Source organism: Vigna unguiculata, chromosome 11 (assembly GCF_004118075.2).
Source record: "Vigna unguiculata cultivar IT97K-499-35 chromosome 11, ASM411807v1, whole genome shotgun sequence".
NCBI classification, from domain to species: domain Eukaryota; kingdom Viridiplantae; phylum Streptophyta; class Magnoliopsida; order Fabales; family Fabaceae; genus Vigna; species Vigna unguiculata.
Window position 1 is genome coordinate 40055258 of NC_040289.1, and position 23109 is coordinate 40078366.

General features: G+C 31.5%; 5 protein-coding genes across 5 annotated transcripts; 2 read left to right on the forward strand and 3 right to left on the reverse strand.

Annotated features, from left to right (window-relative positions):
• Positions 1-523: 523 nt before the first annotated feature.
• LOC114168518 (tetraketide alpha-pyrone reductase 1-like) lies at positions 524-4457 on the forward strand. Its single transcript, XM_028053369.1, has 6 exons — positions 524-810; positions 890-1059; positions 2878-3069; positions 3561-3723; positions 3866-4049; positions 4194-4457. The coding sequence occupies exons 1-6, from the start codon at positions 690-692 to the stop codon at positions 4336-4338; spliced, it is 975 nt and encodes a 324-aa protein (XP_027909170.1). The 5' UTR covers positions 524-689; the 3' UTR covers positions 4339-4457.
• A 191-nt stretch (positions 4458-4648) lies between these two features.
• Positions 4649-9638, forward strand: LOC114168517 (tetraketide alpha-pyrone reductase 1-like). The gene is made up of 6 exons (XM_028053367.1): positions 4649-4975; positions 5081-5250; positions 5658-5849; positions 6547-6709; positions 7986-8169; positions 9346-9638. Exons 1-6 carry the CDS (start codon positions 4855-4857, stop codon positions 9491-9493), a joined length of 978 nt encoding a protein of 325 aa, XP_027909168.1. The 5' UTR covers positions 4649-4854; the 3' UTR covers positions 9494-9638.
• Positions 9639-9769: 131 nt separating this feature from the next.
• LOC114168519 (phosphatidylinositol N-acetylglucosaminyltransferase subunit C) lies at positions 9770-12791 on the reverse strand. Its single transcript, XM_028053370.1, has 2 exons — positions 12636-12791; positions 9770-11813 (listed from the first exon to the last, which is right to left on the reverse strand). The coding sequence occupies exon 2, from the start codon at positions 11621-11623 to the stop codon at positions 10712-10714; it is 912 nt and encodes a 303-aa protein (XP_027909171.1). The 5' UTR covers positions 11624-11813; positions 12636-12791; the 3' UTR covers positions 9770-10711.
• An 835-nt stretch (positions 12792-13626) lies between these two features.
• LOC114169028 lies at positions 13627-16209 on the reverse strand. The gene is made up of 3 exons (XM_028054039.1): positions 15976-16209; positions 15713-15861; positions 13627-14007 (listed from the first exon to the last, which is right to left on the reverse strand). Exons 1-3 carry the CDS (start codon positions 16061-16063, stop codon positions 13930-13932), a joined length of 315 nt encoding a protein of 104 aa, XP_027909840.1. The 5' UTR covers positions 16064-16209; the 3' UTR covers positions 13627-13929.
• An 828-nt stretch (positions 16210-17037) lies between these two features.
• Positions 17038-19824, reverse strand: LOC114168829. Its single transcript, XM_028053792.1, has 5 exons — positions 19136-19824; positions 18609-18905; positions 18163-18336; positions 17780-17998; positions 17038-17626 (listed from the first exon to the last, which is right to left on the reverse strand). The coding sequence occupies exons 1-5, from the start codon at positions 19538-19540 to the stop codon at positions 17219-17221; spliced, it is 1503 nt and encodes a 500-aa protein (XP_027909593.1). The 5' UTR covers positions 19541-19824; the 3' UTR covers positions 17038-17218.
• Positions 19825-23109: the final 3285 nt, after the last annotated feature.

Genomic DNA, 23109 nt, shown 5'->3' on the forward strand with positions numbered 1-23109 from the left:
TTTGATTTTAAAATTTAAAAAAGAAAATATTAAATTAAATTCGATATGACAACACTCTTGACAATTTTATTTTTATTTTTGAAATGGTAGAAAAACAATTCTGTCGGACAAAAGGTAACTGGAACATATTTCCCCTACAAAATGAACATGTATAATAATAATCTGAGGAGAATAAAATAGAATTTATAAAGATTAAATAAAGAAAGGTTAAGTATATTTTTAGATAAATATATTTAAATACGAAATTTAAAATATATAGATATAAGAATTTTAATCCACCGTATGTTAAATAATATTTAATTAACATTTGAGCGAGTGTTTACACAATGTATCACATTTATGCTCAAATATCACTATAAAATACTCTTTTAATACATAAAAATATTAACATTATTATATTTAAAAATTATATTAATTTATTTGTAAAGATTAAGCACTGAAATATATTAAAATTGAGAATACCACTAATTCAATTTCGCCTATGAATTAAAAAAATATTTAACCGAATAAATAATTTATAAACTTCGATCTGAGAGCAAGTAATAAAATGTAAAGTTTTGTTTGGATCCGAATTCTGGTACAAACGATCCATTGGTATTGATTGCGAGTTAAAAACGATGAAATGAGTTTTTCAAAATGAAGAGCTTCGATTGGTTCAGTACCACTGATCCTGCAACTAGCTAGCAAGGATGAGCAGCGGCGTGGGAAAGGTGGTGTGTGTGACCGGTGCTTCTGGTTTCATTGCTTCATGGATCGTCAAATTTCTTCTTCAACGCGGTTACACAGTCAGAGCCACCGTTCGGAACCCTAGTCAGTTTCATCCATCTCTAACATTCATTAATAGTTTATATGAATGAATGTGTACGGTTTGATATGATATGATACGCAGGTAATCGGAGGAAGGTGTCGCACTTGGTTAACCTTGAGGGCGCGAAAGAGAGGTTGCATCTGTTTACGGCGGATTTGTTGGAAGAAGGTTCCTTCGACTCCGTCGTGGAAGGCTGCGACGGTGTTTTTCACACCGCTTCACCGGTCCGTTTCGTAGTCAAAGATCCACAGGTTGCACTTCTTCTTCATTATTTTATGGTTAGATTTTCTTACAAGTAGTTTAGATCGGTGAGTTGTGGAATCGAAATCTTGCATCTGTTTATTGTGAAGTAGGTTACCGAATCAGCTTTCCTCTTCTACCGCCACCACTTTATTTTTTTAAATTTCATCTTCTTCTAGGAAAGAAACAGGGCAAAATAAAAAGAAAGAAGAAGGATATAAAAAATGAGAAAGATTCTTTTAACATTTTAAAATTCATTATATAGAGGTAAAATAGATACATAAGTATAAATTTTTAGATATATAAAAAGAAAAAGTGAAAAAATAATAAAAAATTATGTAAAATAGGTATAGTTTTTTTTTTATGTTAAAATATCGTCTTCCGATAAAAATTTAATGGATAGAAAAGAAAATAATTTATCTCTAAAGTAAGTTTAGACATGTAATAATTTACTTATCTTTTATGTTACTATTACAACTAAATGTATAACATATAATTGTTATAAATTAGAATAGTACATCAAAAAATATGGATTGTTTATGGCTGTAGATACACTAGAAAAATATATTTTATTTGATATATTTGAAGTTAAAACTACTGTAAATAAATACCAAATTTGAAATTTGTTAAATAGAAAAGCGCAATGAAAAATGTGAATATAGTATTACTGCATCTATATTTTCGCTAATTATAATAAACATAATTAATTATGTTGTGTATTAAAAAATCACCTATTATCTTAGTTATTACTGGTTAAATGTAACATAGTAAATGTTCATTTGGTAACATATTTGTAACATATACATTACATTGCCCACATACTTAGCTAGTCCTTCTTTTCTTCTCTTCTCTAGTCACACCTTTTCTTCACACGTTTAAACTGCCTAGCATTCTTTTTCTTTTTTCAAATATCGCTTTTAATATCTTTCGTCGATTCCAAGACATGAAATAATTTTTTCTTAAATATATATATATATATATATATATATATATTATAAATATCACCTTAATTAAATATTTTGTGATTTTGACATGATGTTAAGGATAAGTATTTGAAATAATTTTAGATATATTATTGCAACACGACCCGAAAGAAAAATCAAAAAGTTTAAGACCCATTGGAGAGTCTATACAAACTAAAATTCAATTCATCTCGGATACACATATGCATGATTTAAAAAAAAAAAAAACTTTAACTGGACTGAGCCTGCATTTGAGTATGCTAGTATACAATACAATCATAGCAAATCATCAAATATGTAATATATATATATATATATATATATATATATATATATATATATATATATATATATATAAATAAGGATAAACTATTAAAAGAAATTATCAATATGTCATAAATTCTAAACTTATTCAATTTAATAATGAAATTTATAATTCCACATAATTATCATCTTTTTTCATCAGACATATATGTACATGTACGTATAAACCACAGAAATTTGTGTATTAACAACATTTATTAAGAAATATATATTGATATTGTTTATAAAACCCATGTCAAATATTTAACACTTGATCTCTTTTAGTACTTTAGGTCTGCAAATCTCAACTATATGGATCGGGTGAGTTTGAAGTATATACATATCCAGATTTTAATATATGCTCTGATTTACTTCTCAACATATATTCTGATGATACAATAAATTTTCTTTCAGCTTCTCACTACTTGAAATTTTGGTCTACATGGCTTGTATCATTAGTAAAGCATGTTTGGATAGATCAATGACTGTTGAAAATTTTAGAATTCATTAATAAAAATAAAGTTATTTTCTTGTTCCTGTTAACTTTAGTTTTCCTTATTTCAGGCTGAGTTGATTGACCCAGCTGTTAAGGGAACTCTTAATGTTCTCAAATCATGCGCAAAATCACCATCTGTGAAACGGGTTGTCTTCACTTCTTCTACAGCTGCAGTGGTATATAATGAAAGACCTAAAACTCCTCAAGTAGTAGCTGATGAGACATGGTTTTCAAATCCAGATGTCTGTAGGGAATTAGAGGTTTGTAATACGTTGTTTGCAAAAATTCATTTAGGTGGAATGCGTTTTTGAAGTGCTTTGTTCAAAGCTGGGAATTGAACATCTTCGTTTAATCTAAAACATTTGTGTTTGCTAATTATGAAGGTAAGACATGTTAATATCAATTCCAAATTGTATTCAGTAGACAATCGCCATTGAGTCCTAAGTCACTCTATAACATATTTGTTCCAAAATGGTGTACTAATATCTTGTATAATATATTTTTTTTGAATGATAATAGTTGTTAGTATTTTGTTGCTCGAAAAGTTAAACCTACAACCTCTCCTACCAAATTTTCAAACCCCACAAATCAACCTTATATTTCTTAAGAATCAATAGGAGAAGTTCAATCTATAATATCTCTTGCCCTTCCTTCTAATTTTACCACTATGTCAATTTTATAACTTTTTGTCTTAGTCAAGTATATTTACCGTGCTTGCTAATTTTCTTACCATTTCTTATGGTGTCTTCAGTTGTGGTACCATCTTTCAAAGACTCTGGCTGAGGAGGCTGCCTGGAAATTTGTAACTGAAAACAACATCGACATGATTTCTATTAACCCAGCAATGGTAGCAGGATCTTTCTTGCAACCAGAGATTAATGAAACCATCGAGTATATTTTAAACATAATAAATGGTAATTCGTATTTACTCGTCAAGTTATGCTGTATGAAAATTTCGCCATCTCCTTTTCCTGCATCTGGATTTTCTGGATTGTGTGTTCCGACTGAACTGGTTTTTGCAAAGCAAGCACCAACCCTTAAACTTATTTAATGCAGGTAAACCAATTCCAAACAAAGCTTTTGGATGGGTCGACGTGAAAGATGTTGCTAACGCTCATATTCTGGCATATGAGATTGCTTCAGCCAGTGGACGATACTGTTTGAGTGAGAGAGTCATACACTCATCTGAACTTGCAAGGATTTTACGTGATCTGTACCCAACATTACAAATTCCAGATAAGTGAGTTTAATTATATATCATCACTTAATACAAAAATAATCTAATTCATTTATATAATGTTCAAAAAGTGAAAAGCAATCATGATACAAAATTTATTCATTATTTCTATAATCATAATAAAAATCTCAAACATTGTTATATCAGGGGTGAGGTGGATGAGGCGTATGTGTCAACATACCAGATTTCCAAAGAAAAGGCAAAGAGCTTGGGAATAGAGTTTATTCCTTTGGAAGTGAGTCTCAGAGACACTGTGGAAAGCTTCAGAGAAAAGAAGATTATCAACTTCTAATCCGTTACACATCCTAGATCAATAAATGTTGAAAATCTGAATCGCTTTCAGTTTGTGATTATGATATGATAACTTCACTGAACATAAACTTCACAATATTATGAATATTGTTGATTTAACAACTGTCGCATACAGTGAAATTATCACTCTACAGTAGATCTTGTTTTTAAAATCAAACGGGTTAAAACTGTTGGATGAAGGACCAAACAAAAAAAAATGGTTAAATTGCATTAACACCCCTCAACTTATGTAATTCAGCTGTTATAATGATGAGTACCTCGATAATTCACCTAACCAACAAATTAAAAATGGTTCTCAATTAGTTATAAAAAGTTACGAAATATTGAAATAATAAACATTTATGTGAAAATATCGTGTCTTATTTCCGCGGTGTCTGAATTCAATTCTTGAGTAGAGCGTAGTACCAAATTCATTACTATTATAGTACGATGGAAAGCTAATAAAAAACGGCAAAGAAAAAAAAAATGAAGCTAAGTGAGAGAGTAGGTTGGAGTGATGAACGAGACGAGAGGGAAGGTAGTGTGCGTGACCGGCGCTTCTGGTTTCATCGCTTCATGGATCGTGAAATTCCTTCTTCAACGTGGTTACACAGTCAGAGCCACAGTTCGCGATCCAGGTCTGTTCCATTCACATTCCTAATCCCTAACCCTAATCCCTAATTTCTGTTTCTTAATTGGTTATTGGTGTGATTATGAATATGAATGGATGCGAATTTATGTAGGTAATCCGAAAAAGGTGTCGCACTTGGCTAACCTTGAGGGAGCACAAGAGAGGCTGCATCTGTTTAAAGCGGATTTGTTGGAAGAAGGTTCATTCGACTCCGTTGTGGAAGGTTGCCACGCTGTTTTTCATACTGCTTCACCTGTACGTTTCGTAGTCAACAACCCACAGGTATTAATGTTATTCTAAAAACAATTCAATACTTGTTAGGTTTCTCAAACATTCGTAAAAAATTAAATTAAATCATTTTTTTCCTAAAAGTTGGATACGAAAAGAAAAAAAAATCTCGAGTATGGTAGATGGGAGGATATATATATATATATATATATATATATATATATATATATATATATATATATATATATATATATATATATATATATATATATATATATATATATATATATATATATATATATCCTGCATATGGTAATGGACTGACAGATATGTTGTTCTTGGAAGGAAATATTATGCTGATATAGTCACTTTCCAATCAAACTTGTTTACAATTTATTAAGAATTATTCTTCTGGCTTCTTCTTGCTTCCTTTATTTTGAACTTTGTTTTCCCTATGTCAGGTTGAATTGATTGATCCTGCAGTGAAGGGAACTCTTAATGTTCTCAAATCATGTGCAAAGTCGTCGTCTGTGAAGCGGGTTGTCTTAACTTCTTCTATTTCTGCAGTTGCATTTACTGGAAGACCAAAAACTCCTGAAACAGTTGTTGATGAGACATGGTTTTCGGATCCAGATTTCTGTAGGGAATTAGAGGTTTGTGCTTTTTTGCTAAAATTTAGTAGAAATGCAATCCTGAAGCCCGTAAAAGTGGAATATATGATTTTGATGTAGTTTGTTGGGAACTGAGTGATATTTATTTTTTCTTGTAAACAAAATTTATGTCTTACCTCTACATGTGAATGACACGACACAAGTTATTACTCTTTATTAAGGAAGTTTATATGCCGACAATTGTACAGTTTTAATTACATAATTAGGAGATTTAATCACATTCCATAATTAGGAAGAATAATATGCTGGCAATGTATTTTATATTATTGTACAGGATCCTGAATTGTAGGGATAGATTATATCTATCATAACTTAGGATTTTTTTTATTAAGTCTTTGTATTCTATTTACCAACATTTTTTTTCTCTATGAATAATATGAGAAACAGTTTTTCCGACACAACCACTGTGCTGTAACTGACTCCACTTTAGCATCACCATTACCAGTGCATGTGCTACAGTAGTGGAAGAGATGAACCATAAAATTTCTTAAACTGTTTCAAGTTTTAACATTATTCAACAACTGTTTAGTAATGTCAATCTTGTGTTCAGTAGATAGTAGCTATTAAGTTGTAAGTCATTCTCGAATATATTTGTTTCAATATTCTGTAGTAAATTGTCTTCTAGAGTGTGTTACCATGTTTGCTTATTTTCTTGCATTTCTTATTTTTTTGTCTTCAGTTGTGGTACACGCTTTCAAAGACCTTGGCCGAGGATGCTGCCTGGAAATTTGTAAATGAAAACAACATTGACATGATTGTTCTTAACCCAACGATGGTAGCAGGACCTCTCTTACCAGCAGAGATTAATGAAAGCGTTGAGCCAATTTTAAACCTAATAAACGGTAATTCGTATTTACTCTTAAAGTTATGCTGTATGAAAATTTTATTATCTCCTTTCCTGCATTTAGAATTCTGACTTACACGTATTGGAACTGAAATAGGAAAAAAGAAACAGAAAATATGTAAAGGAAAATATTATAACAAAATGATGATATAATAACTACCATTCTTAGTTAAACTTTATGTTTGAGGAATGAAAATGTAGCATTTAAATCATAACGAACTCATGACAAATATTCTCATACCTCCCTACTTATTAGCTCTGTATATGTTCTAGCTTGATTAATGTCTACTGTTTAATGTCTCTAAATGTTAACAAGACACACTAAATATTATCTAATATGTTTTATGCTTTTATTCGGTGTTTTATGTTATTAGATAAGATTAAGGTGCCTAATGATAAGTGCGACTTCAGAACAAGTTGCATTCCTTTGAAGGGAGTATTGTGCCCTAAAGTTAATTATTACAATAGATTAATATTTTGATTCTTAGAAGATTGTTTTAATATCAGTTTTTGTATCCGTTAAGAATATATATCGCCTAAGCTTTTATGAATTTAATTTTCAGATAACTGAATTTTCTTAGGATAAATTTGAATAATGGTGTATTCTATTGATATAAGTAATGTTTTGAACTAATAAACCCTAACAAAATAAACTATGGACCGATATGTCTACTTGATCTTTATCATCATTGAGATGTTGGTTTATCTTATGTATGGTGTTTAATATTAATATTCGGTGAGAAGAGAGATAAATAAAAAGTTTGCTAGACACCAGCTTATCTCTTTAGTAACATTTCGTTATATTTTCGTATTTATATTTATTGTATAGCTTATCTCTTTAGTAAATTTTAACTGGGAAACTGTTTTTATTATTTATTGTATAGGTGAGTAACTATCACATTGTTGAAAAAATTAAGCACAAAAGACTGACAACTTTTTAAGTACTGTCCAATATATATACATAATTTTGTATGTATGAATTCTGTTTAAGTTGTTTTATCTATTTCTACTTTAGACCATTGTGTATCATTTATATGATGGTATGTATATTTGAAGTAATTTTTAGTTGTACTTGAATCTTACTATTCTATACAAAATTATACTTCACGATTCAAAAAATTAAGTTGGCGATTGAATCTGGAGTCGGTCATCTTAGTTTACTTTGGTTAAAATACTAATGGATTTGCCATGTGCCTCAAATATATCCAGGGACCGTTTATTTTAAAATCCAATAGCCATTAAATAAGCACTAACTCTTAGCTTATTGAATGCAGGTAAACCATTTCCAAATAGATCTTTTGGGTGGGTCAATGTGAAAGATGTTGCCATCGCTCATATTCTAGCTTATGAGATCGCTTCGGCTAGTGGAAGATACATTTTGTCTGAGAGAGTCATACACTACTCTGAGCTTGCTAGGACTTTACGTCAATTGTATCCTACATTACAAATTCCAGATAAGTAAGTTTAATTTTACAAAGCATAAATTGGAATCCCCATTTTTTAAACTCCTTTTCTAGCAATATCTTGGCTTGTTTGAAAACTCAATTCAACTGGAAAACGAAATTATTCTGTACTGAAATTGATATACTTCTGGACAAGTATTTGTAAGAGGAAAAGTTAAGATGATAATATAAATCAAACTTTTATCCCAAGTTAACATCAATTTTTGCATCTTAATTTTTGAGTTTTGTTATCTAACCTCTCTAAGCTTAGTTACATAATAAACCTTAAATGGAATATATTTTCACCCTTCAGCTGAGAAATACGTACTCCGTCAAGTATATTAACTACACTAGTCTTGCTCTCGGGTATCGTAGAAAACAAAGAAAAATGATTTACGGTAAACAATTACTTTAGTCCCAGAAAAGTACAATGCACTGTTAGTTAAAATTTTGAAGTATTTAATTTTTTAAAAAGAAGTCTCTGAAAGTTAATAATACACTTACTATCATTTTTCTTCTCCTAACTTTATCAATTACTTTTAGTTCCTGAAATTAACCGTTTATTGTCATTTTAGCACTTAAACTTAATCACTTATTGTCATTTTAATCTTTGAAAAATTATTACTGAGATAGCAATAAGTCATTAAATTCAAGAATTAAAAAAGAAAAAAGTAGTTAAAACCAGGACTAAATGATAGTGTAAGTGGTAAATCATGAACTGATAGTAAATGGTGGAGTTCATTGACTAAAATGGCAGAAAGTGTACCATGTACGGGGTTTTCTAATGACAGGGCTAAAGTGACAGAAATTACACTTTCAGAGATTTACTTTTTTGAAATTTTAATACTCTTTGGGACCCGGGTCTGGGTGAATTGCACTTTTGAAGACTAATGGTTGTTCTTTACGCGATTTAAGTTAATTTTAAGTTGGTATAGATGTTTGTGTATGTGTTCACACCTGTTATGTGAGGATTACTAAGGTTGCTTTAATGGTGATGGCATAATTCCATACCCTCCATCATATTAGATGTGCAAATAATTTGGACTCCATATATGGAAAATGATTGTTTCAAGTGAGCTAGTCTTTAAAGTTCTATATAAGTTTGACTCCTGTAAATGTCGAATTCCATACCTAAGAATCATGGGCAATTGTTTAACATTTGCACTTTCTCAAATCTCAAAAATGTTTTCAGGTGTGAGGTAGATGAGCCGTATATGCCAACATACCAGATTTCCACAGACAAGGCAAAGAAGGACTTGGGAATAGAGTTTACTCCTTTGGAAGTGAGTGTCAGGGAGACTGTGGAAAGCTTCAGAGAAAAGAAGATTCTCAACTTTTAATCCGTGATCTATCCTAACTCTGAAATATGGTTTGTATTATTTAACACGACTGGATCTAAAAGGATAAATTGCACACATTATTCCTGAATTTGTGTGGACTTATGCTTTATGCCCTTTATGAATTTCAACTGCATAATGATGATAACACTTGTAACGTAGATCTACTTTGATTTGTCATTGAAGAGATTAACGCACGATAGGAAAAAAAATATATCAATTGTAGCATTGCTAGAGTGAATTCAAACCGAGAGGTTAAAAATAATGGTAAAGCAATAACATACACGGTTCTTACCTTGGGAGAAATCTCGAAAAATACTCTACGAAAACCTTCTGCGCATTCCAATCCACTGGTCCAAGAACGCATGCGTTACCATCACTGTCGCCCAGAATCTGTTATGCATCCTGAAGCCCCCAGAAAGTACCCCTTCTTTAAAAATAACTTTCCGCATTCTCATAGAAAGGTAACTTTTTCACTTCCTTAATGATGTGGAAATAAAGATCGTACAGAAAGGTCACTTTCTATAATTTCCTAACAAATATGGAAATAAATATTCTCACTTTTTATGGAACAAATTTCTTCTCTCTTTTTTATCTTATCTATCCAATACATACATAAATGATACAATAATGAGAAGCTTATACTAGTGTTTTGCAATCTCCTCATCATTCTAATCTATTGGTTGGTAACGCTGCAAATCACTGTCATGTGATGCTGTGTTTGGGAAGTGCACTTGTTTAAAGTATATACAAGAGTCGGAGAAAACATATGGCTTCAAATTTATGAACCATTACTTGTTTTAACCTCAAAATACACGAGACATCATTCTGTACCAACATTCTTTTAAATTATCAGGTATAAGCAACACACCTAACATGTTAAGATCTAATGCGCTTGGGAATTTATTTATTTCTCTGAGAAAATGTAGTGAAAAGGGGATCAAAACAAGTTGGTTTGAATTTGTCAAAAATGAATGACACTCTAAATCGTGAATGTACTTCCATTGTACACAAAAAATTGTAAACCGTCATTAGTTATCATTCTCTAAAGCATGAATACAATCATCAGTTTCCCACCCTCCCCAAACATGAACTGCAACAACTTTCCCATAAACTATAAAGTTAAAACTTAAAACTAGTTCAAGTGGTCAGCAAATTATACTCCAACCTAAACAACACACGAGGTACTACCATGTAACATTATTAACCATGCTCCAGGTTTCAGTCGGTAATATCAAAACAAAGTTTAGCCTCATCCCAAGGTCCATTGATCTCAAACTTGTACTCCTGAATCCTTATAAGCCAATAAGGACAGACCACGTTGACAAAAACCAACAGACTAAGCAGCACCACAAAAAGGAGGCGATGCAGCATGTACACAAAACTTAAGGTCATGGCCATCAAACTGATAGAAAAGCATAGGTGCATGCGGAAGGAATATTTTTTAATACAGTAAGTAACAAGTGGAGCAAAAAGGAAAACCTGCAGTGAGAATAGCATGATAGCGAACACATGTAGTCTTGATGGAAGACGAGAAGCAATAAAAACAGAGGCCACTACAGAAGCATTTACTGAGATACAACTTGTCAATGCAGGATTCTTCAGAACCCCAGGTGCTTTGACCGTGGATTCTGAATAGTCATGCAGAAAAAGGTGAAGTACTAGAAGTGATGCAGCCACTGCCCAAATGGAATCCGAACTAATGGACCTTGTAAGAGTTTGATAGATGGGAGCCAAAACATATAACACAGTTATGAAAAAGGAGATATTAAGGACATAATGGAGAAGGAGGCTAAGGGAAAGCATTTCTTGAGTGAAAAGGAGAATTAAAAACCCTGAAAAAAGAAGACTTACATCAATAAACAGGAGAGAATTTTCATCAATAGTTGATGTAAGTGTACAAATCCAGACCAAGACAACAAGAGCAACAATGCATAAATATTCAGAAATGGATACCGAGTCCAGCATCACCTTTAGCATGTCCCTTTTTACAACACTGGCATTCATGACCATTCCTTCAAGGAAAGATTCATCTGTATGATTGTCATCATAACCAGGTTGCATACCACCATATGCTACTTTTCTCCATTTGGGACGAGGCGATGAAGAATTATTAGCCAAGCTATAATCCATTGCAATAAGTTCTTTAATTTCAGATGGGCCTGCGGTGCCAAAACTATTATATGGAAAAACCTAAACGTCCTTTACTACATAAATCTTGCTCCACATACGTGTGCCATCTTTGTCTTATGCAATTACAGGGTAGAGAATGTCATATTTCAGTTCCCCTCTCTTGTCTTTCAATGAAAATCATCTCCATAATCTGAAGAATAAAAGCTGATGAAATTACATGCAAAGAAGAAATAGACAACACACGACACATATGAATGTCATCTAGATATTCTCAATAACAGATGATGAAATTGCATACATATGAGGGGGAAAAGGTAACTCTGCATAATAGACAACATCCAAGATTAATTAATGTTATTATCACTTGTCAAGACCAAGAGATTGAAACTTTTAACAGTATTATGTAAAGATTATCATCATGTCATTTGGTAACAGTCTCTGACACTAAAGTTATCACCAACCACATCATTCAGTTTAGTAGGTGAGGAAATTTAAAGCAGTATAGACTTTAAATAGCTTGGATTCTAGTGGAACCTCATCAGGAATGTCGTGTTCTGCATTTAGCATTTCTAAGGAAAAAATCTTGAACAAACCTAATGACAAACAAGGATTGTGCATTATTTTTCTTGAAAACCAAGCAGAATTGTAATGAACTGGAAATGCGGCTGAGTAATTTTGAACTGAGGTGCTTAAATCATGTAAGAAACAAAATGAACGTTTGGTGTAATAAATTTAGTGTGGTTAGGTTCCCTTTTTGATGGGGTTTAAACGGAAGTTTACGCTTCCCAAAACACAGAACAGAACAGAGAAGTAATATGATGAACAAAAAACTGGTATAACAGAGATGAACAAAAAACTATGACAAAATTGTAGATCTGAACCCCAATTTAACAGACGACAGAAAAGAAAACGCTGAGAAATAAATAAGGAAGATTGGTTAGGTTAAGATCCTCACGATCAGAATGGTTATTTCAAATGAATAAAAAGAAAGAAACAGAGAGATAGAAAATACCACGACTGTGAAAAGAACGTAGATTGAAACTCTTCAAACGCCGTTACGAGTTGAAGAAGCAAAGAGAATTTGGAAGAAGATGAAGAGGGAAAAAGGGTTTTTATGTTCAGTTGGGAGGGTAGTTTTATACGTTACGTTAACACTAACATTAACAAATCGATCGTGCCTCTTGTTAAACACATTTCATTGTGGATATTTTATACATTTTTTTTTTATTTCACAGTAAATTATTCCTAATTATTATAAACGTTTAAAAATAGTAACTTCAATTTAAAATAAAAATAAATTAATTTAAATATACAAGAGATTAAAAAAAGTTAAAATATTTCCATAAATATTTCTAAGAAAATTACAAATTAATATATATATATATATATATATTTCTGTCATGCATGAGATAAATATTGATTTTTATAAATTAAAAAATATTATATATATATATATATATATATATATATATATTTCTGTCATGCATGAGACAAATATTGATTTTTATAATATATATATATATATATATATATATATATATATATATATATATATATATATATATATATATATAAAATAGCTCAATAAATATACATATTTCAGAAAGTGCTCTTTTGTTTAGTATATAGTTTTTCACAACAAGGGAGGTTTAAATGTTGGAAATATAATTTTTCACACAAGTTACAGTGTCCCTCAAAAAACAGATTATAGGTTTTATTTATGTAAATAGAACATTTTATTGTGATAGTTCACAATTCAATTTTCCTAAGCAACCCAATTTTGAATATGTTTTTGGACTTGCATGTTATAATTCATTTTTTTATCGAAGACATCAAGAACAGGTTTGAAATTTAGTTTTAGGAGAATCGAAGACATCAAAAACCTACACTGAACTATTTGGGGAAAAAATGCGACAGTGTGTAATCTGTTTGAAAACATTGTTGAAAATAAATGGAGATCCAAAAACCTGAAATCAAAAAGACAAGCAGGACTTAATTCAAGGGATCCATAATCAACTTTCAATTAGAAGATTTGATGGCTTATATAGCTAAGAACATATCCTTATTAATAATACCTTATTAATAATACCTAGTTCTATCATGCTGCACATAGTACTGAATCAATTGTTCATCAATTAATGTCAGACTGCAATAGATTGCAATAGAATCTTTGGATTTAACCGCAGCCTGCTTAACTGCTTAACCATATGAAAGCATCGTAAAGTGGAGCATTGCATTCTGCTGCTGCTGCTAAACATTTGAAATATGACCTAACAAACAGTGACTACGTATTGGTTAGAAACCAATCAAGCTTTGATGGACTCAACACGTGGCCTCCATAATCCCAACCTGTACTTGTGTGTGTATTTCAATATTAACTTCCTCTGCAAAGCAAAAACTAGTTGTTAGGAAGAGTTTGCAAGTTAACCGAACAATTTGTATGTCTTATGGACAATTCAATTGATTGTATCTTAAAATCCATGTAAGTACAAAAAGCACAATCCTAACAGAAGGTGAAGGTCATTTCAGTCCCAATCAACAAGTTATACGATTGAAAATCTGAGCTGAATTGTCTCACAATAACTGACTACCATGACAAGTAGTCGTTTTACTTCCAATATTAGAGTCAATAACAGTCCTATGATTTGTCCAAATTTATATTGGATACGCGAATGTAAGACATAGAATGCAGATTATAGTGGCATCTGAGATAACCCATTTAGGAATCTGGTAAAAATGTTAATTTAGGATCATAAAGCCTTTTAATTGATGGAAATCACAGGCCTTAAGATATCTAAAATCCAATAATATGGCCATGTACCTAACACAGGTAGTGTACCAGGATGAAGATGACAACAGTACATCAAACACCTTAGTAAACACAGAAAGATGCAGAAAATCTAATCACTTAACAATGTGTACATGTGACCCTTTTCTACTAGCATGTCAGAGCCAGTTCAATGGCTTAATAACAGAGCAGAAGGGAAATTCATAGACAAGGTAGCAGGCATTAAGAGGAGAATAAATTTTGTCAAGGACGAAAATCAGCAGGTTCAAAAGTCATACAGATTTTTCAGATCTGTAATTTATGTCAAATACCAGTTCCTTTAAAAGCATAAACTGTTGAATGACGGCTCAGAAATGGCTTTGTTAATGTCTAACAAATTATCACGTAGAACAAGGTGCACTATGAGCCCGAGAGAGATTCTAAAAAGCCCTTTCATAATCCTACAATCAAGGCCCTCGATTTGATAAATTTCACTAAACCATGGCCATCCATCCTCATTTTAAAGGACCATTTAATAAAAGGGAGAGAACTGAATGGAAAATGAGATCTACTGATTGGAGGGGAGGAATGCTCAGCTCCTCATTTTCCTTTCCCTCAATTCCCCTCCAACCAAACAAAATGTAAAGTTACAATGCCAGTCATAAAATTCAACGATTTAAACACAAAATTGCTTACAGAGTTAAGGAAGAAACCAGGACCCAATTCAACATAGATTGAACAAATAAAGCAAACAAGTCAATCCCGTGGCTTCATCAGGAGTTACTATACACAAATCAAACTGATCATACAGCACCTAAAAATCTTAAACCTGAGGTATTTAATTCCGTTCCTAGTTAGTTGTCTTGCTTGACTGATTGTAACCCAAGTACGCATGTAAATAGCGGATGTAATCAATTAGTTCTTCAGTTAAATGCATTTATCTTTGTGTGCGTAGCTCAGCCTGTATTACTTATAATTCTAATCTCAATTGTCAGCATCCGCCAATCTTCCTTCATTGTTATTTATTACCATTTTCACATAACGCGCACAAGGACTAACATTTTTTCACATATGCACCTGCAACAGTGGCTAATCTTATTCTTCCTCTGCAGGTCACCATCCAAATTTTACTTTTGGAGAATTGCCAATTTCTTTGTGACCAATAGGGAAGCGATAATAACCCAAATTTTACATAGAGTAAACTGAAAAAAAAAATCACTCCATATACGAATTTCCCAAGAGTAAAGACTTTATTTCACACATTAAGCTAAAGAAGCAAAAGAAGAAATGGAGTCAAAGTATTAGGAATAAGGAATACACACATGTTTGCAAGGAATACCGAGCTTCTTGAGCTTGAGGGTGCGAGTGACAAGAAGGTTCTGGAAATCTCCGATTTCGGATTCGAGCTTAGGAACGTGGGACTCAACCCCTTTCCCAATTCCATTTAGAAACTCGGGTATTCCAACCTTCACTGCATTTGGCGCAAACAAAAAACATTGATAAATCGCTCACACATTAGGGTGTGTTTGTTTGTTTGTTGGTTAGAGATCAGTGCAGCAAACACAAGGATAGAGAAAGAGATTACCAACATAGGGTGATGATTTGGAGAAGAATCTAGAAGAAGAACAAGGAGTGGTGATGATTCTCTGCAACTGCAACCATGCTATTCCCATTTTTCTCTTCAACGTTTTCTCAAATACCTCCCAGGCTTCCCCAGACACTTCAGGTTCATACAGGGTTTCGATTTTGGAGTTTCGGACTACGCCAAACGACGCCGTTTAGCTTTCTTTCCGAGACACGTACGTTTCTCTTCATTTAACGTTTTGCATGTGGTTATATTTAGAGTTCAAACACTCTACTATGCTGAATGTTCAAAAAACATTGATTTTAGTATAATAAAAAAATTTAATATATTTTAAAATATCAAAATCATTTTCTACTTTTGTATTTTGAAAACTTAGCACAAGAATAATAAAAAAAATCAAGAGAAAATCTAAATTCATATATCTAACCTAAAAATTAAAAAACCAGGAATAAAAAGATAAGTATCGAATCGAATTTGAATTTTTTGCTGAATTTTTTGTGTTGTTTCTCTACTGTACTTTCATAATACACTGGTTATCACTATTTTTGACGTTTTAAAATATATTAAAGAAATATTTAAAATATCAACACAATATATTTGAATGCTAAACAAATAACAACAAAAAAAACAGTAAAAAATTTGGATTCGTACCGAAGAAAACTAGTGAAAATTTTCAAACAATGTAGCAGCACTTAATTCAATGTAGCAGCACTTAATTCAAGGGATCCCTAATCAACTTTCAATTAGAACAGTTGCTAGCTTATTGATAACAACACATCCTTAATAAATGGTGCATGACGCTGGAGCAAGAAAAATCCCATCTCCTTAATAAATGCTAACATGTTCCTCACTGAACAATACATTGTTTTGTTGAATCTTGTGTCCTGGTCACAAACTTTAACTTAAATACAACTCCTAATACATTTTGAATTTTGTTTTCTAGTCAAAACTTGAGTTTTATCTCAATAATCAGATTGAAGAACAACTTCAAAATTACTTAGAAGAATTTGGTTGTTTTGACAAACAAAATCTCCAGTTACATATATTACATGAAACAAAATCTTCAGAATGCTGACCTTATTTCTCATAGCATATAGTACACATTACATGAAAGATCTCAAACTACAAATCTTAAAACATGAAAAAAAAAAACTGATTGATTCATTCTGCACCTTGTCTGTTATCTTAGGATGTGTGCAATTTTATGTCAGAACTAAAAGGCCTAATACATTGAAGTGACGAGTTAGTGAATTTTCTCAACATCAGAAGAAATTTGGCAACGCAAAGGGAAAACTGCTTTGCCATTTTGTCTCATCAACAATGAGGAGTTGTTGCCAATGTCTCTGAGAGGTGATCTTTTTGGGGCTAAGAATCCACCATTACCACCATGTGTTTTTCTTTCTCCACTCCTTAGAACATCACTGTGCTTGCTATTTTCTGTAAAGTTACCATTTTTCTTTGAGGAACAAACCACTATTCGCTTCTCCAACTCATTCTGTGTGTCCACTGGAATGGGCAAACACTTGGTCCCCTTCACCACATTCTGTTCCTTCTTCAATCTCTCAAGATCATCACGCACCATGGAGAGTTCTGCTTCAAGTTCCTTCGTTTTACTTTCAGATGAATCAGCTTTTTCTTTCCATTCCTGCACCTGCCACAGAAAACATAGGTGCCAAGATTCAGAGACCAAATGCATGAAAATGAAAACTTGGATCATCTGATAAACATTGATCATGTAAAGTTCAAAAATTTATAGTTGTCGAATGTGACAAAACAATTGGGTATCAGTGAACTTGTATCTTACAGCATTTTGAAGGGATTGGATATCAAAATCAGATTGCTTGGCTCGATCTTCCCAAAAATCTCGAGAAGCCTGCAATTCCTCCATCTCTTCCCTCACCTGACCAAGCATCTCTTGCATTTGTGACCATTGCTCAGTTTCTGCTCTAACTTGCTCTACAATTCTCCGTACAACAGTTTTGCAGTGCCCTGAGCATGGATTCCCTTCACAAGATAGTTTTTCCTGAATGGTTTGTCAGTTCAAAGTTTGTTAAGAATCCATTTTCTTGATTCAGATACTAAACAAAACTGTGTGTTTTACATCAGCAAGATCATGTTAGACATCATTATGAATGTTAATAATAGCCTGATATGAACTAGGAATGAGCAAAGAAATCATGAATATACCCTCTGAAGTACTCTCATGGAAGATGAATCTTGAAGTTCAATTCTCTTGGAAGTTGAAGCAGAACTAGCAAGAGAACAAGTAGCACTGGACAGCAGTGAGTTATACTCTTCCTCCATTCTCTGTAATAATATTCCCTTTGACAATCCCTCCATTTTTCTCCTCAGAATCTCCACCTGAAATTTTAATACAATCCGTTCAGAAGAAAACACCAAGTCACAAGAAAAGACAACATGGCAAACAAAGTGCCTTAATGAACCTTTGTTGAACTTAGATAAGTTCACTGGAGATTTAAATTTCACTCTAGAAACAACAATAAAAAGCACTATGATTTCCTTTATCCTGATAATCAAACACAAATGAGTTCTTCCAAAGTTAATTTCACTAAAATCTGTATAACTGGAGCATAAGAAATCAGAAGAAACACCAAAGTTACTGTCATACTTACATTAAGTTTTCCACTTGCAACAATGCTATCATCAATTCCGCTACACCTTTTAATTGACAGGCTTATGTTTTCCATCTCTTGAAACTCCCTCAAATATATCTCATCTGAGGATCCTCCAATCTTCTCTAATCGACTCTGCAGAACACAAACTTGCTTGTCAAAATTTTTGTTTTTCTTGGCTCCTAAATCCTTCACTTTCGACCTCTTCTGCAATCTCTGAAGTTTCTCAGTCAACTCACGAATCTCCTCATCCAAAACCATATCAACATTCTTTCCTTCACAAATCCTGATCCTTCCCTGCACCCCAGTTTGCAAGTTAACACAAATGAAACAAAACACTGAAAACCAGCCACCCAATTAGCCCCCCACATTCACAATGCATCAAAATTGACAAAAAAATACATTCTTTGTTCATAAAGCCAAGGAAGAAGACGTTTCTACAAAGCAAGTTGCAAAAATTTGGAACACAATCACAAACTCGAAAAAAAGAGTTAAATTTAGAAACACAAGAGAGTAGAGAGACGAACAGAAACAAGTGTGTGAAGAGCAGATCTTAGAGTTGTCTCCATCTTAACACGAGTCCTCTGCAACTTCTTAACCGCAATCTCCTTCTCCATCCTCAACAAGTTACATTCAGCCCTTAACATTTCCGCTTGAAACTTCCACTTCTCTTCCTCCAAGGCCCACCCTTTGGGGCTCCCCACTCTCTCCCTCCTCCTCTCACTCTCACTGCCAACGTTGTTATCCAACAGCACAGTGGGAGGACGTGCACGTCTTTCTCGATCAATCAGAGTCCCCAACCTGTTGCTATTGTTGCTTTTAAGGTCCCGCCGGAAAGAGGGTCTCCGGCGAGGAAAGTGCAGGATCCTGGGGGTCGGAGGAGGAGGAGGATGGTGGCGCCACTTGGGTCTTCTGGATGCTGCAGTGGCCATGTTTTCAATTTCATGCAAGGGAAAGAACGAGTTGAAAGAAAAAGAACAAAGAATATCTGAACGTGAGATAGTCCTATGTATAGTAGAAGTAAGTAATAACAGAGACACAGAGAGAAAGAGAAAGAGAAAGAGAGAGAGAGAGAGAGTGAAAGAGGTGGTTGGCGTGCAACCTCGTGAAGTGGAAGAACAGAGATTTGAAATGGAAAAAAGTTGTGTGTGTTTGTTGTGAATGACAAGGTTTTATGGTATGCGTTTTTGTGTTGTTTGGGTGGCTTGTGGTTGGAGCTTCTTCTCTCTTCTATTTATTTCCAACGTTGGACACTGTTACTTGTTTACGGGAATTTGAAAAAGGTCACTTTCAAATTACAAACACAACATGCACTGTCATCGCTTTGCTTGCACCAACACAACACAATACGTTAAAACTAAAACCTTGGCCACTGTTACTTACTACTACTCATCGACTCGGTTTTACCTTACCTTTTATTTCACACTTCGTTTACTACGTTAATCCCACACACAATCCCTAGATTATAGTGAACTACATCATTAACTCGCCTTTTCTAGTTTTTTAAATATATAACTATTATTGACTATTTCGATTTTCATTATTTCAAAACACTTTTTCGTATTTTTAAGTTTTTAGTATTTTTAGAAAATCAAATAAATATATATTATATATATATATTGAAATTTTCTAACCAGATCGAAAAATTGACAATTTCTAAAATGTGAGTTGTACATATAATAGGTGTGATACCACTTTTAACATTAAACATTAAAGTTTAATGTTTATAACTTATTTTTTTTATGTGTCAATTTTTTCATTTTTATCCGATAAGATATATTTAGTATAATTATTGATTTGGTCTTTTAATTTTTTTAAATTGATCAATTTAATACTTTCTATTATACTTCAATTCACGTCGTTTGTATTGTGGTGTACTGTTATTGTGCAACAAATTAAACAATTAATTTTAATACCATATTGAATAACATGATCGAGGAAATATTAAAAGAGAGACTAAAATGGTGTTAATTACATCTAACAAACAAACCAACCCAACTAAAAGCTTCACTCACGTTTCTATTGTATAGTGACAGATCACCCGTGTACAAATGATGTTAAGTGAAATATAACAGAGATACTAAATTGAACCACTTTAAAAAATAAGGATATCAAATTGCATCTTCCAAAAACTCATAGATTAAATTGAACATTCCAAAAATTCGAAAACCAAATTGTACCAACTCAAAATATTTTGAGGGACCAAATCAATAATTATACTGACATATTTCATTAATTTGAATACACTTTCAGGAATTTAACTATGATTTTATCTTATCACAAGAGTATATATTTATCTTCAAGTTGTCAATACATTTACTTTTAAAATAAGACCTTAAGATATTATATTAATGTTATATCGTGTTTTATATTTTCTTTTTCAACATATTATCTTTTCATTTCTCTTTTGTCATTCAGTAATAATGATATTATTCGAATCTCAAGGCAATGTTAATACATTATTAGGGAGAAAAAAGTGTAGTGTTATCAACCTAAAAATAATCTAAACATGTGTTTTAATTAACTGTTATAAAATTTAACAATATTACTTAAAAGATACGTTATTTTCCTCTTTTTCATAGAGTTTTGGTAATGATCTTCTTCGATATGTAGGAAGAATCTTCATGTTGTGGTTTCATTCTGCTATAAGAGTAAAAACATGAGGTTAATTTAAAAAAAATATTAAGATGGGCACAAGTAGAATATAATTTAAAAACTTTAAAATGAGTTCATTAATCTAATTGAGAAAATTTGAAATTGAAAGTTTTTGAAGATTGTAAAGACAAAATATATAAATGGTTGATATTGTAACATAGAGAGTTGCAAAACAGAGTGTCCACGAATGAAGTTTGAGTTGAGTGAGATTTTTTTAAACCTAAGTGAATAAGAGGACAAAAAAATAATTATAATTTAAGAGGGAGAACAAAATATGGCCCTTCATAAATACACTAAAGTAAGTATAGGTTAGGTACTAAGCATACCACTTCTTCATAATTAATAAATTATTTGATGTTTGGGATAATGTTTTCAATCTCCTAAGTTCTATCTTATTTTTCAATTTTATAAGCTTGAAGGGGTATGAGTTGGTATGCCAACTCGTGTTTCTAACTAAAAAATAAAAAATAAAAAATAAAAACTAATATTAATTTGTTTATATTATATTATTTAAATGATATCAATATATTATAGTATGACATAAATTGTTATTTATTAATTATAAATTAAATTTTAATTATTAATTATAATAGAATAAATTAAATTATTTTTATTTTTATTTGTTTAATTAAAAATATTAATTAACTTGTTAAAATTTTAAAAATATATATATAATATATATATATATATATATATATATATATATATATATGTGTGTGTGTATGAGAGAGAGAAAGAGAAAGAAAGGGGAATAACAAAAATATTTATTTTTGTAAATATGTGCAAATAAAATCCTCACAATATAAGGTAGTATATGTGAGTATTTATTTGTGTTTATGACATATTTTAATATTCGTTTATAAATAGATCGGGTATGGCTATCATATTATTTGTATTTACGAAAATATGTTACACGTAAAAAAAATATAAATAATATTTATTTTATATCATATTAAGTTAAACTTAATTAAAATTAAAATTTAATTTATATTTTATTAGATTAAATGTAATTAAAACTAAAAATTAATTTAATTTATATCTTTTACAATTTCATTTTATAAATTTATCAAAATATTTTTTTAAATAATCATTGATATCCATAAATATTTGCATGTTTTCAACAACCTATGAATATATTTTAAATGGATATTCAGAAAAAAAAAACGGATAACAAATTAATTTTTTTCTTGTGAGTCATATTACAAATAGACACTATTCCTATTTCATTCTATTTGGTTCTATGTTATCCTTGTTTATATATATTATAAACTTGTTTATATCGCAAAAGTGTAAAGATAATAAAAAATACATTTCTTAATGATCGAAAATAAAATTATATTTTTGTGTAATTTAAACATTTGTTTTAGTAGAAGAAGTGAAGTTACACGATATTTTTTTAACTACAAAATTAAACGACATAGATGTAATCGTAAAATCCATGATTGATGAAAAATAATAATAATTGAGAAGCCAAACTGTGATTAAAAGCCAACACAGTCCAAAATAACAACAAAAGATATACGCATTACAACCACTATTAAAATAGCATCCCCACGTAATAAAACCCGTATAACATGTCCCCCACCCATTAAAACTAAGAATACAAAAGTTAATAAAAAGTTTAAAGCTTCAATATAATTCTAACATCAATCTCAGCTATTATTTAAAATTTATCAACAATGTTTAATTAAACTGGTCATACTTATTATTTTTTAAATTTAAAGATTATATTGTATCAAATTTTGAAACCTAGACGAATTACAAATCTATGAAATTTTTGACTAAAAAACTATTTAGTCAAAATATAAAACTTACACTTGAGAAAAAAATAACTTCTACATAATTT

Bases quoted from the DNA above. Each gene is read 5' to 3' on its own strand.
- LOC114168518 (XM_028053369.1), top strand. From the start codon at position 690: ATGAGCAGCGGCGTGGGAAAGGTGGTGTGTGTGACCGGTGCTTCTGGT. The intron at 3,070-3,560 runs GTTTGTAATACG...TGGTGTCTTCAG, and splicing joins ATGTCTGTAGGGAATTAGAG to TTGTGGTACCATCTTTCAAA. The intron at 4,050-4,193 runs GTGAGTTTAATT...TTGTTATATCAG, and splicing joins ACATTACAAATTCCAGATAA to GGGTGAGGTGGATGAGGCGT.
- LOC114168517 (XM_028053367.1), top strand. From the start codon at position 4,855: ATGAACGAGACGAGAGGGAAGGTAGTGTGCGTGACCGGCGCTTCTGGT. The intron at 5,251-5,657 runs GTATTAATGTTA...TCCCTATGTCAG, and splicing joins TCGTAGTCAACAACCCACAG to GTTGAATTGATTGATCCTGC. The intron at 5,850-6,546 runs GTTTGTGCTTTT...TTTTGTCTTCAG, and splicing joins ATTTCTGTAGGGAATTAGAG to TTGTGGTACACGCTTTCAAA.
- LOC114168519 (XM_028053370.1), bottom strand. From the start codon at position 11,623: ATGGATTATAGCTTGGCTAATAATTCTTCATCGCCTCGTCCCAAATGG.
- LOC114169028 (XM_028054039.1), bottom strand. From the start codon at position 16,063: ATGGGAATAGCATGGTTGCAGTTGCAGAGAATCATCACCACTCCTTGT. The intron at 15,862-15,975 runs GTAATCTCTTTC...CGCCAAATGCAG, and splicing joins CAAATCATCACCCTATGTTG to TGAAGGTTGGAATACCCGAG. The intron at 14,008-15,712 runs GTGTGTATTCCT...TTTGCTTTGCAG, and splicing joins TCGGTATTCCTTGCAAACAT to AGGAAGTTAATATTGAAATA.
- LOC114168829 (XM_028053792.1), bottom strand. From the start codon at position 19,540: ATGGCCACTGCAGCATCCAGAAGACCCAAGTGGCGCCACCATCCTCCT. The intron at 18,906-19,135 runs GTTCGTCTCTCT...ACTGGGGTGCAG, and splicing joins CTCTTCACACACTTGTTTCT to GGAAGGATCAGGATTTGTGA. The intron at 17,627-17,779 runs GTAAGATACAAG...TTTCTGTGGCAG, and splicing joins TCCAATCCCTTCAAAATGCT to GTGCAGGAATGGAAAGAAAA.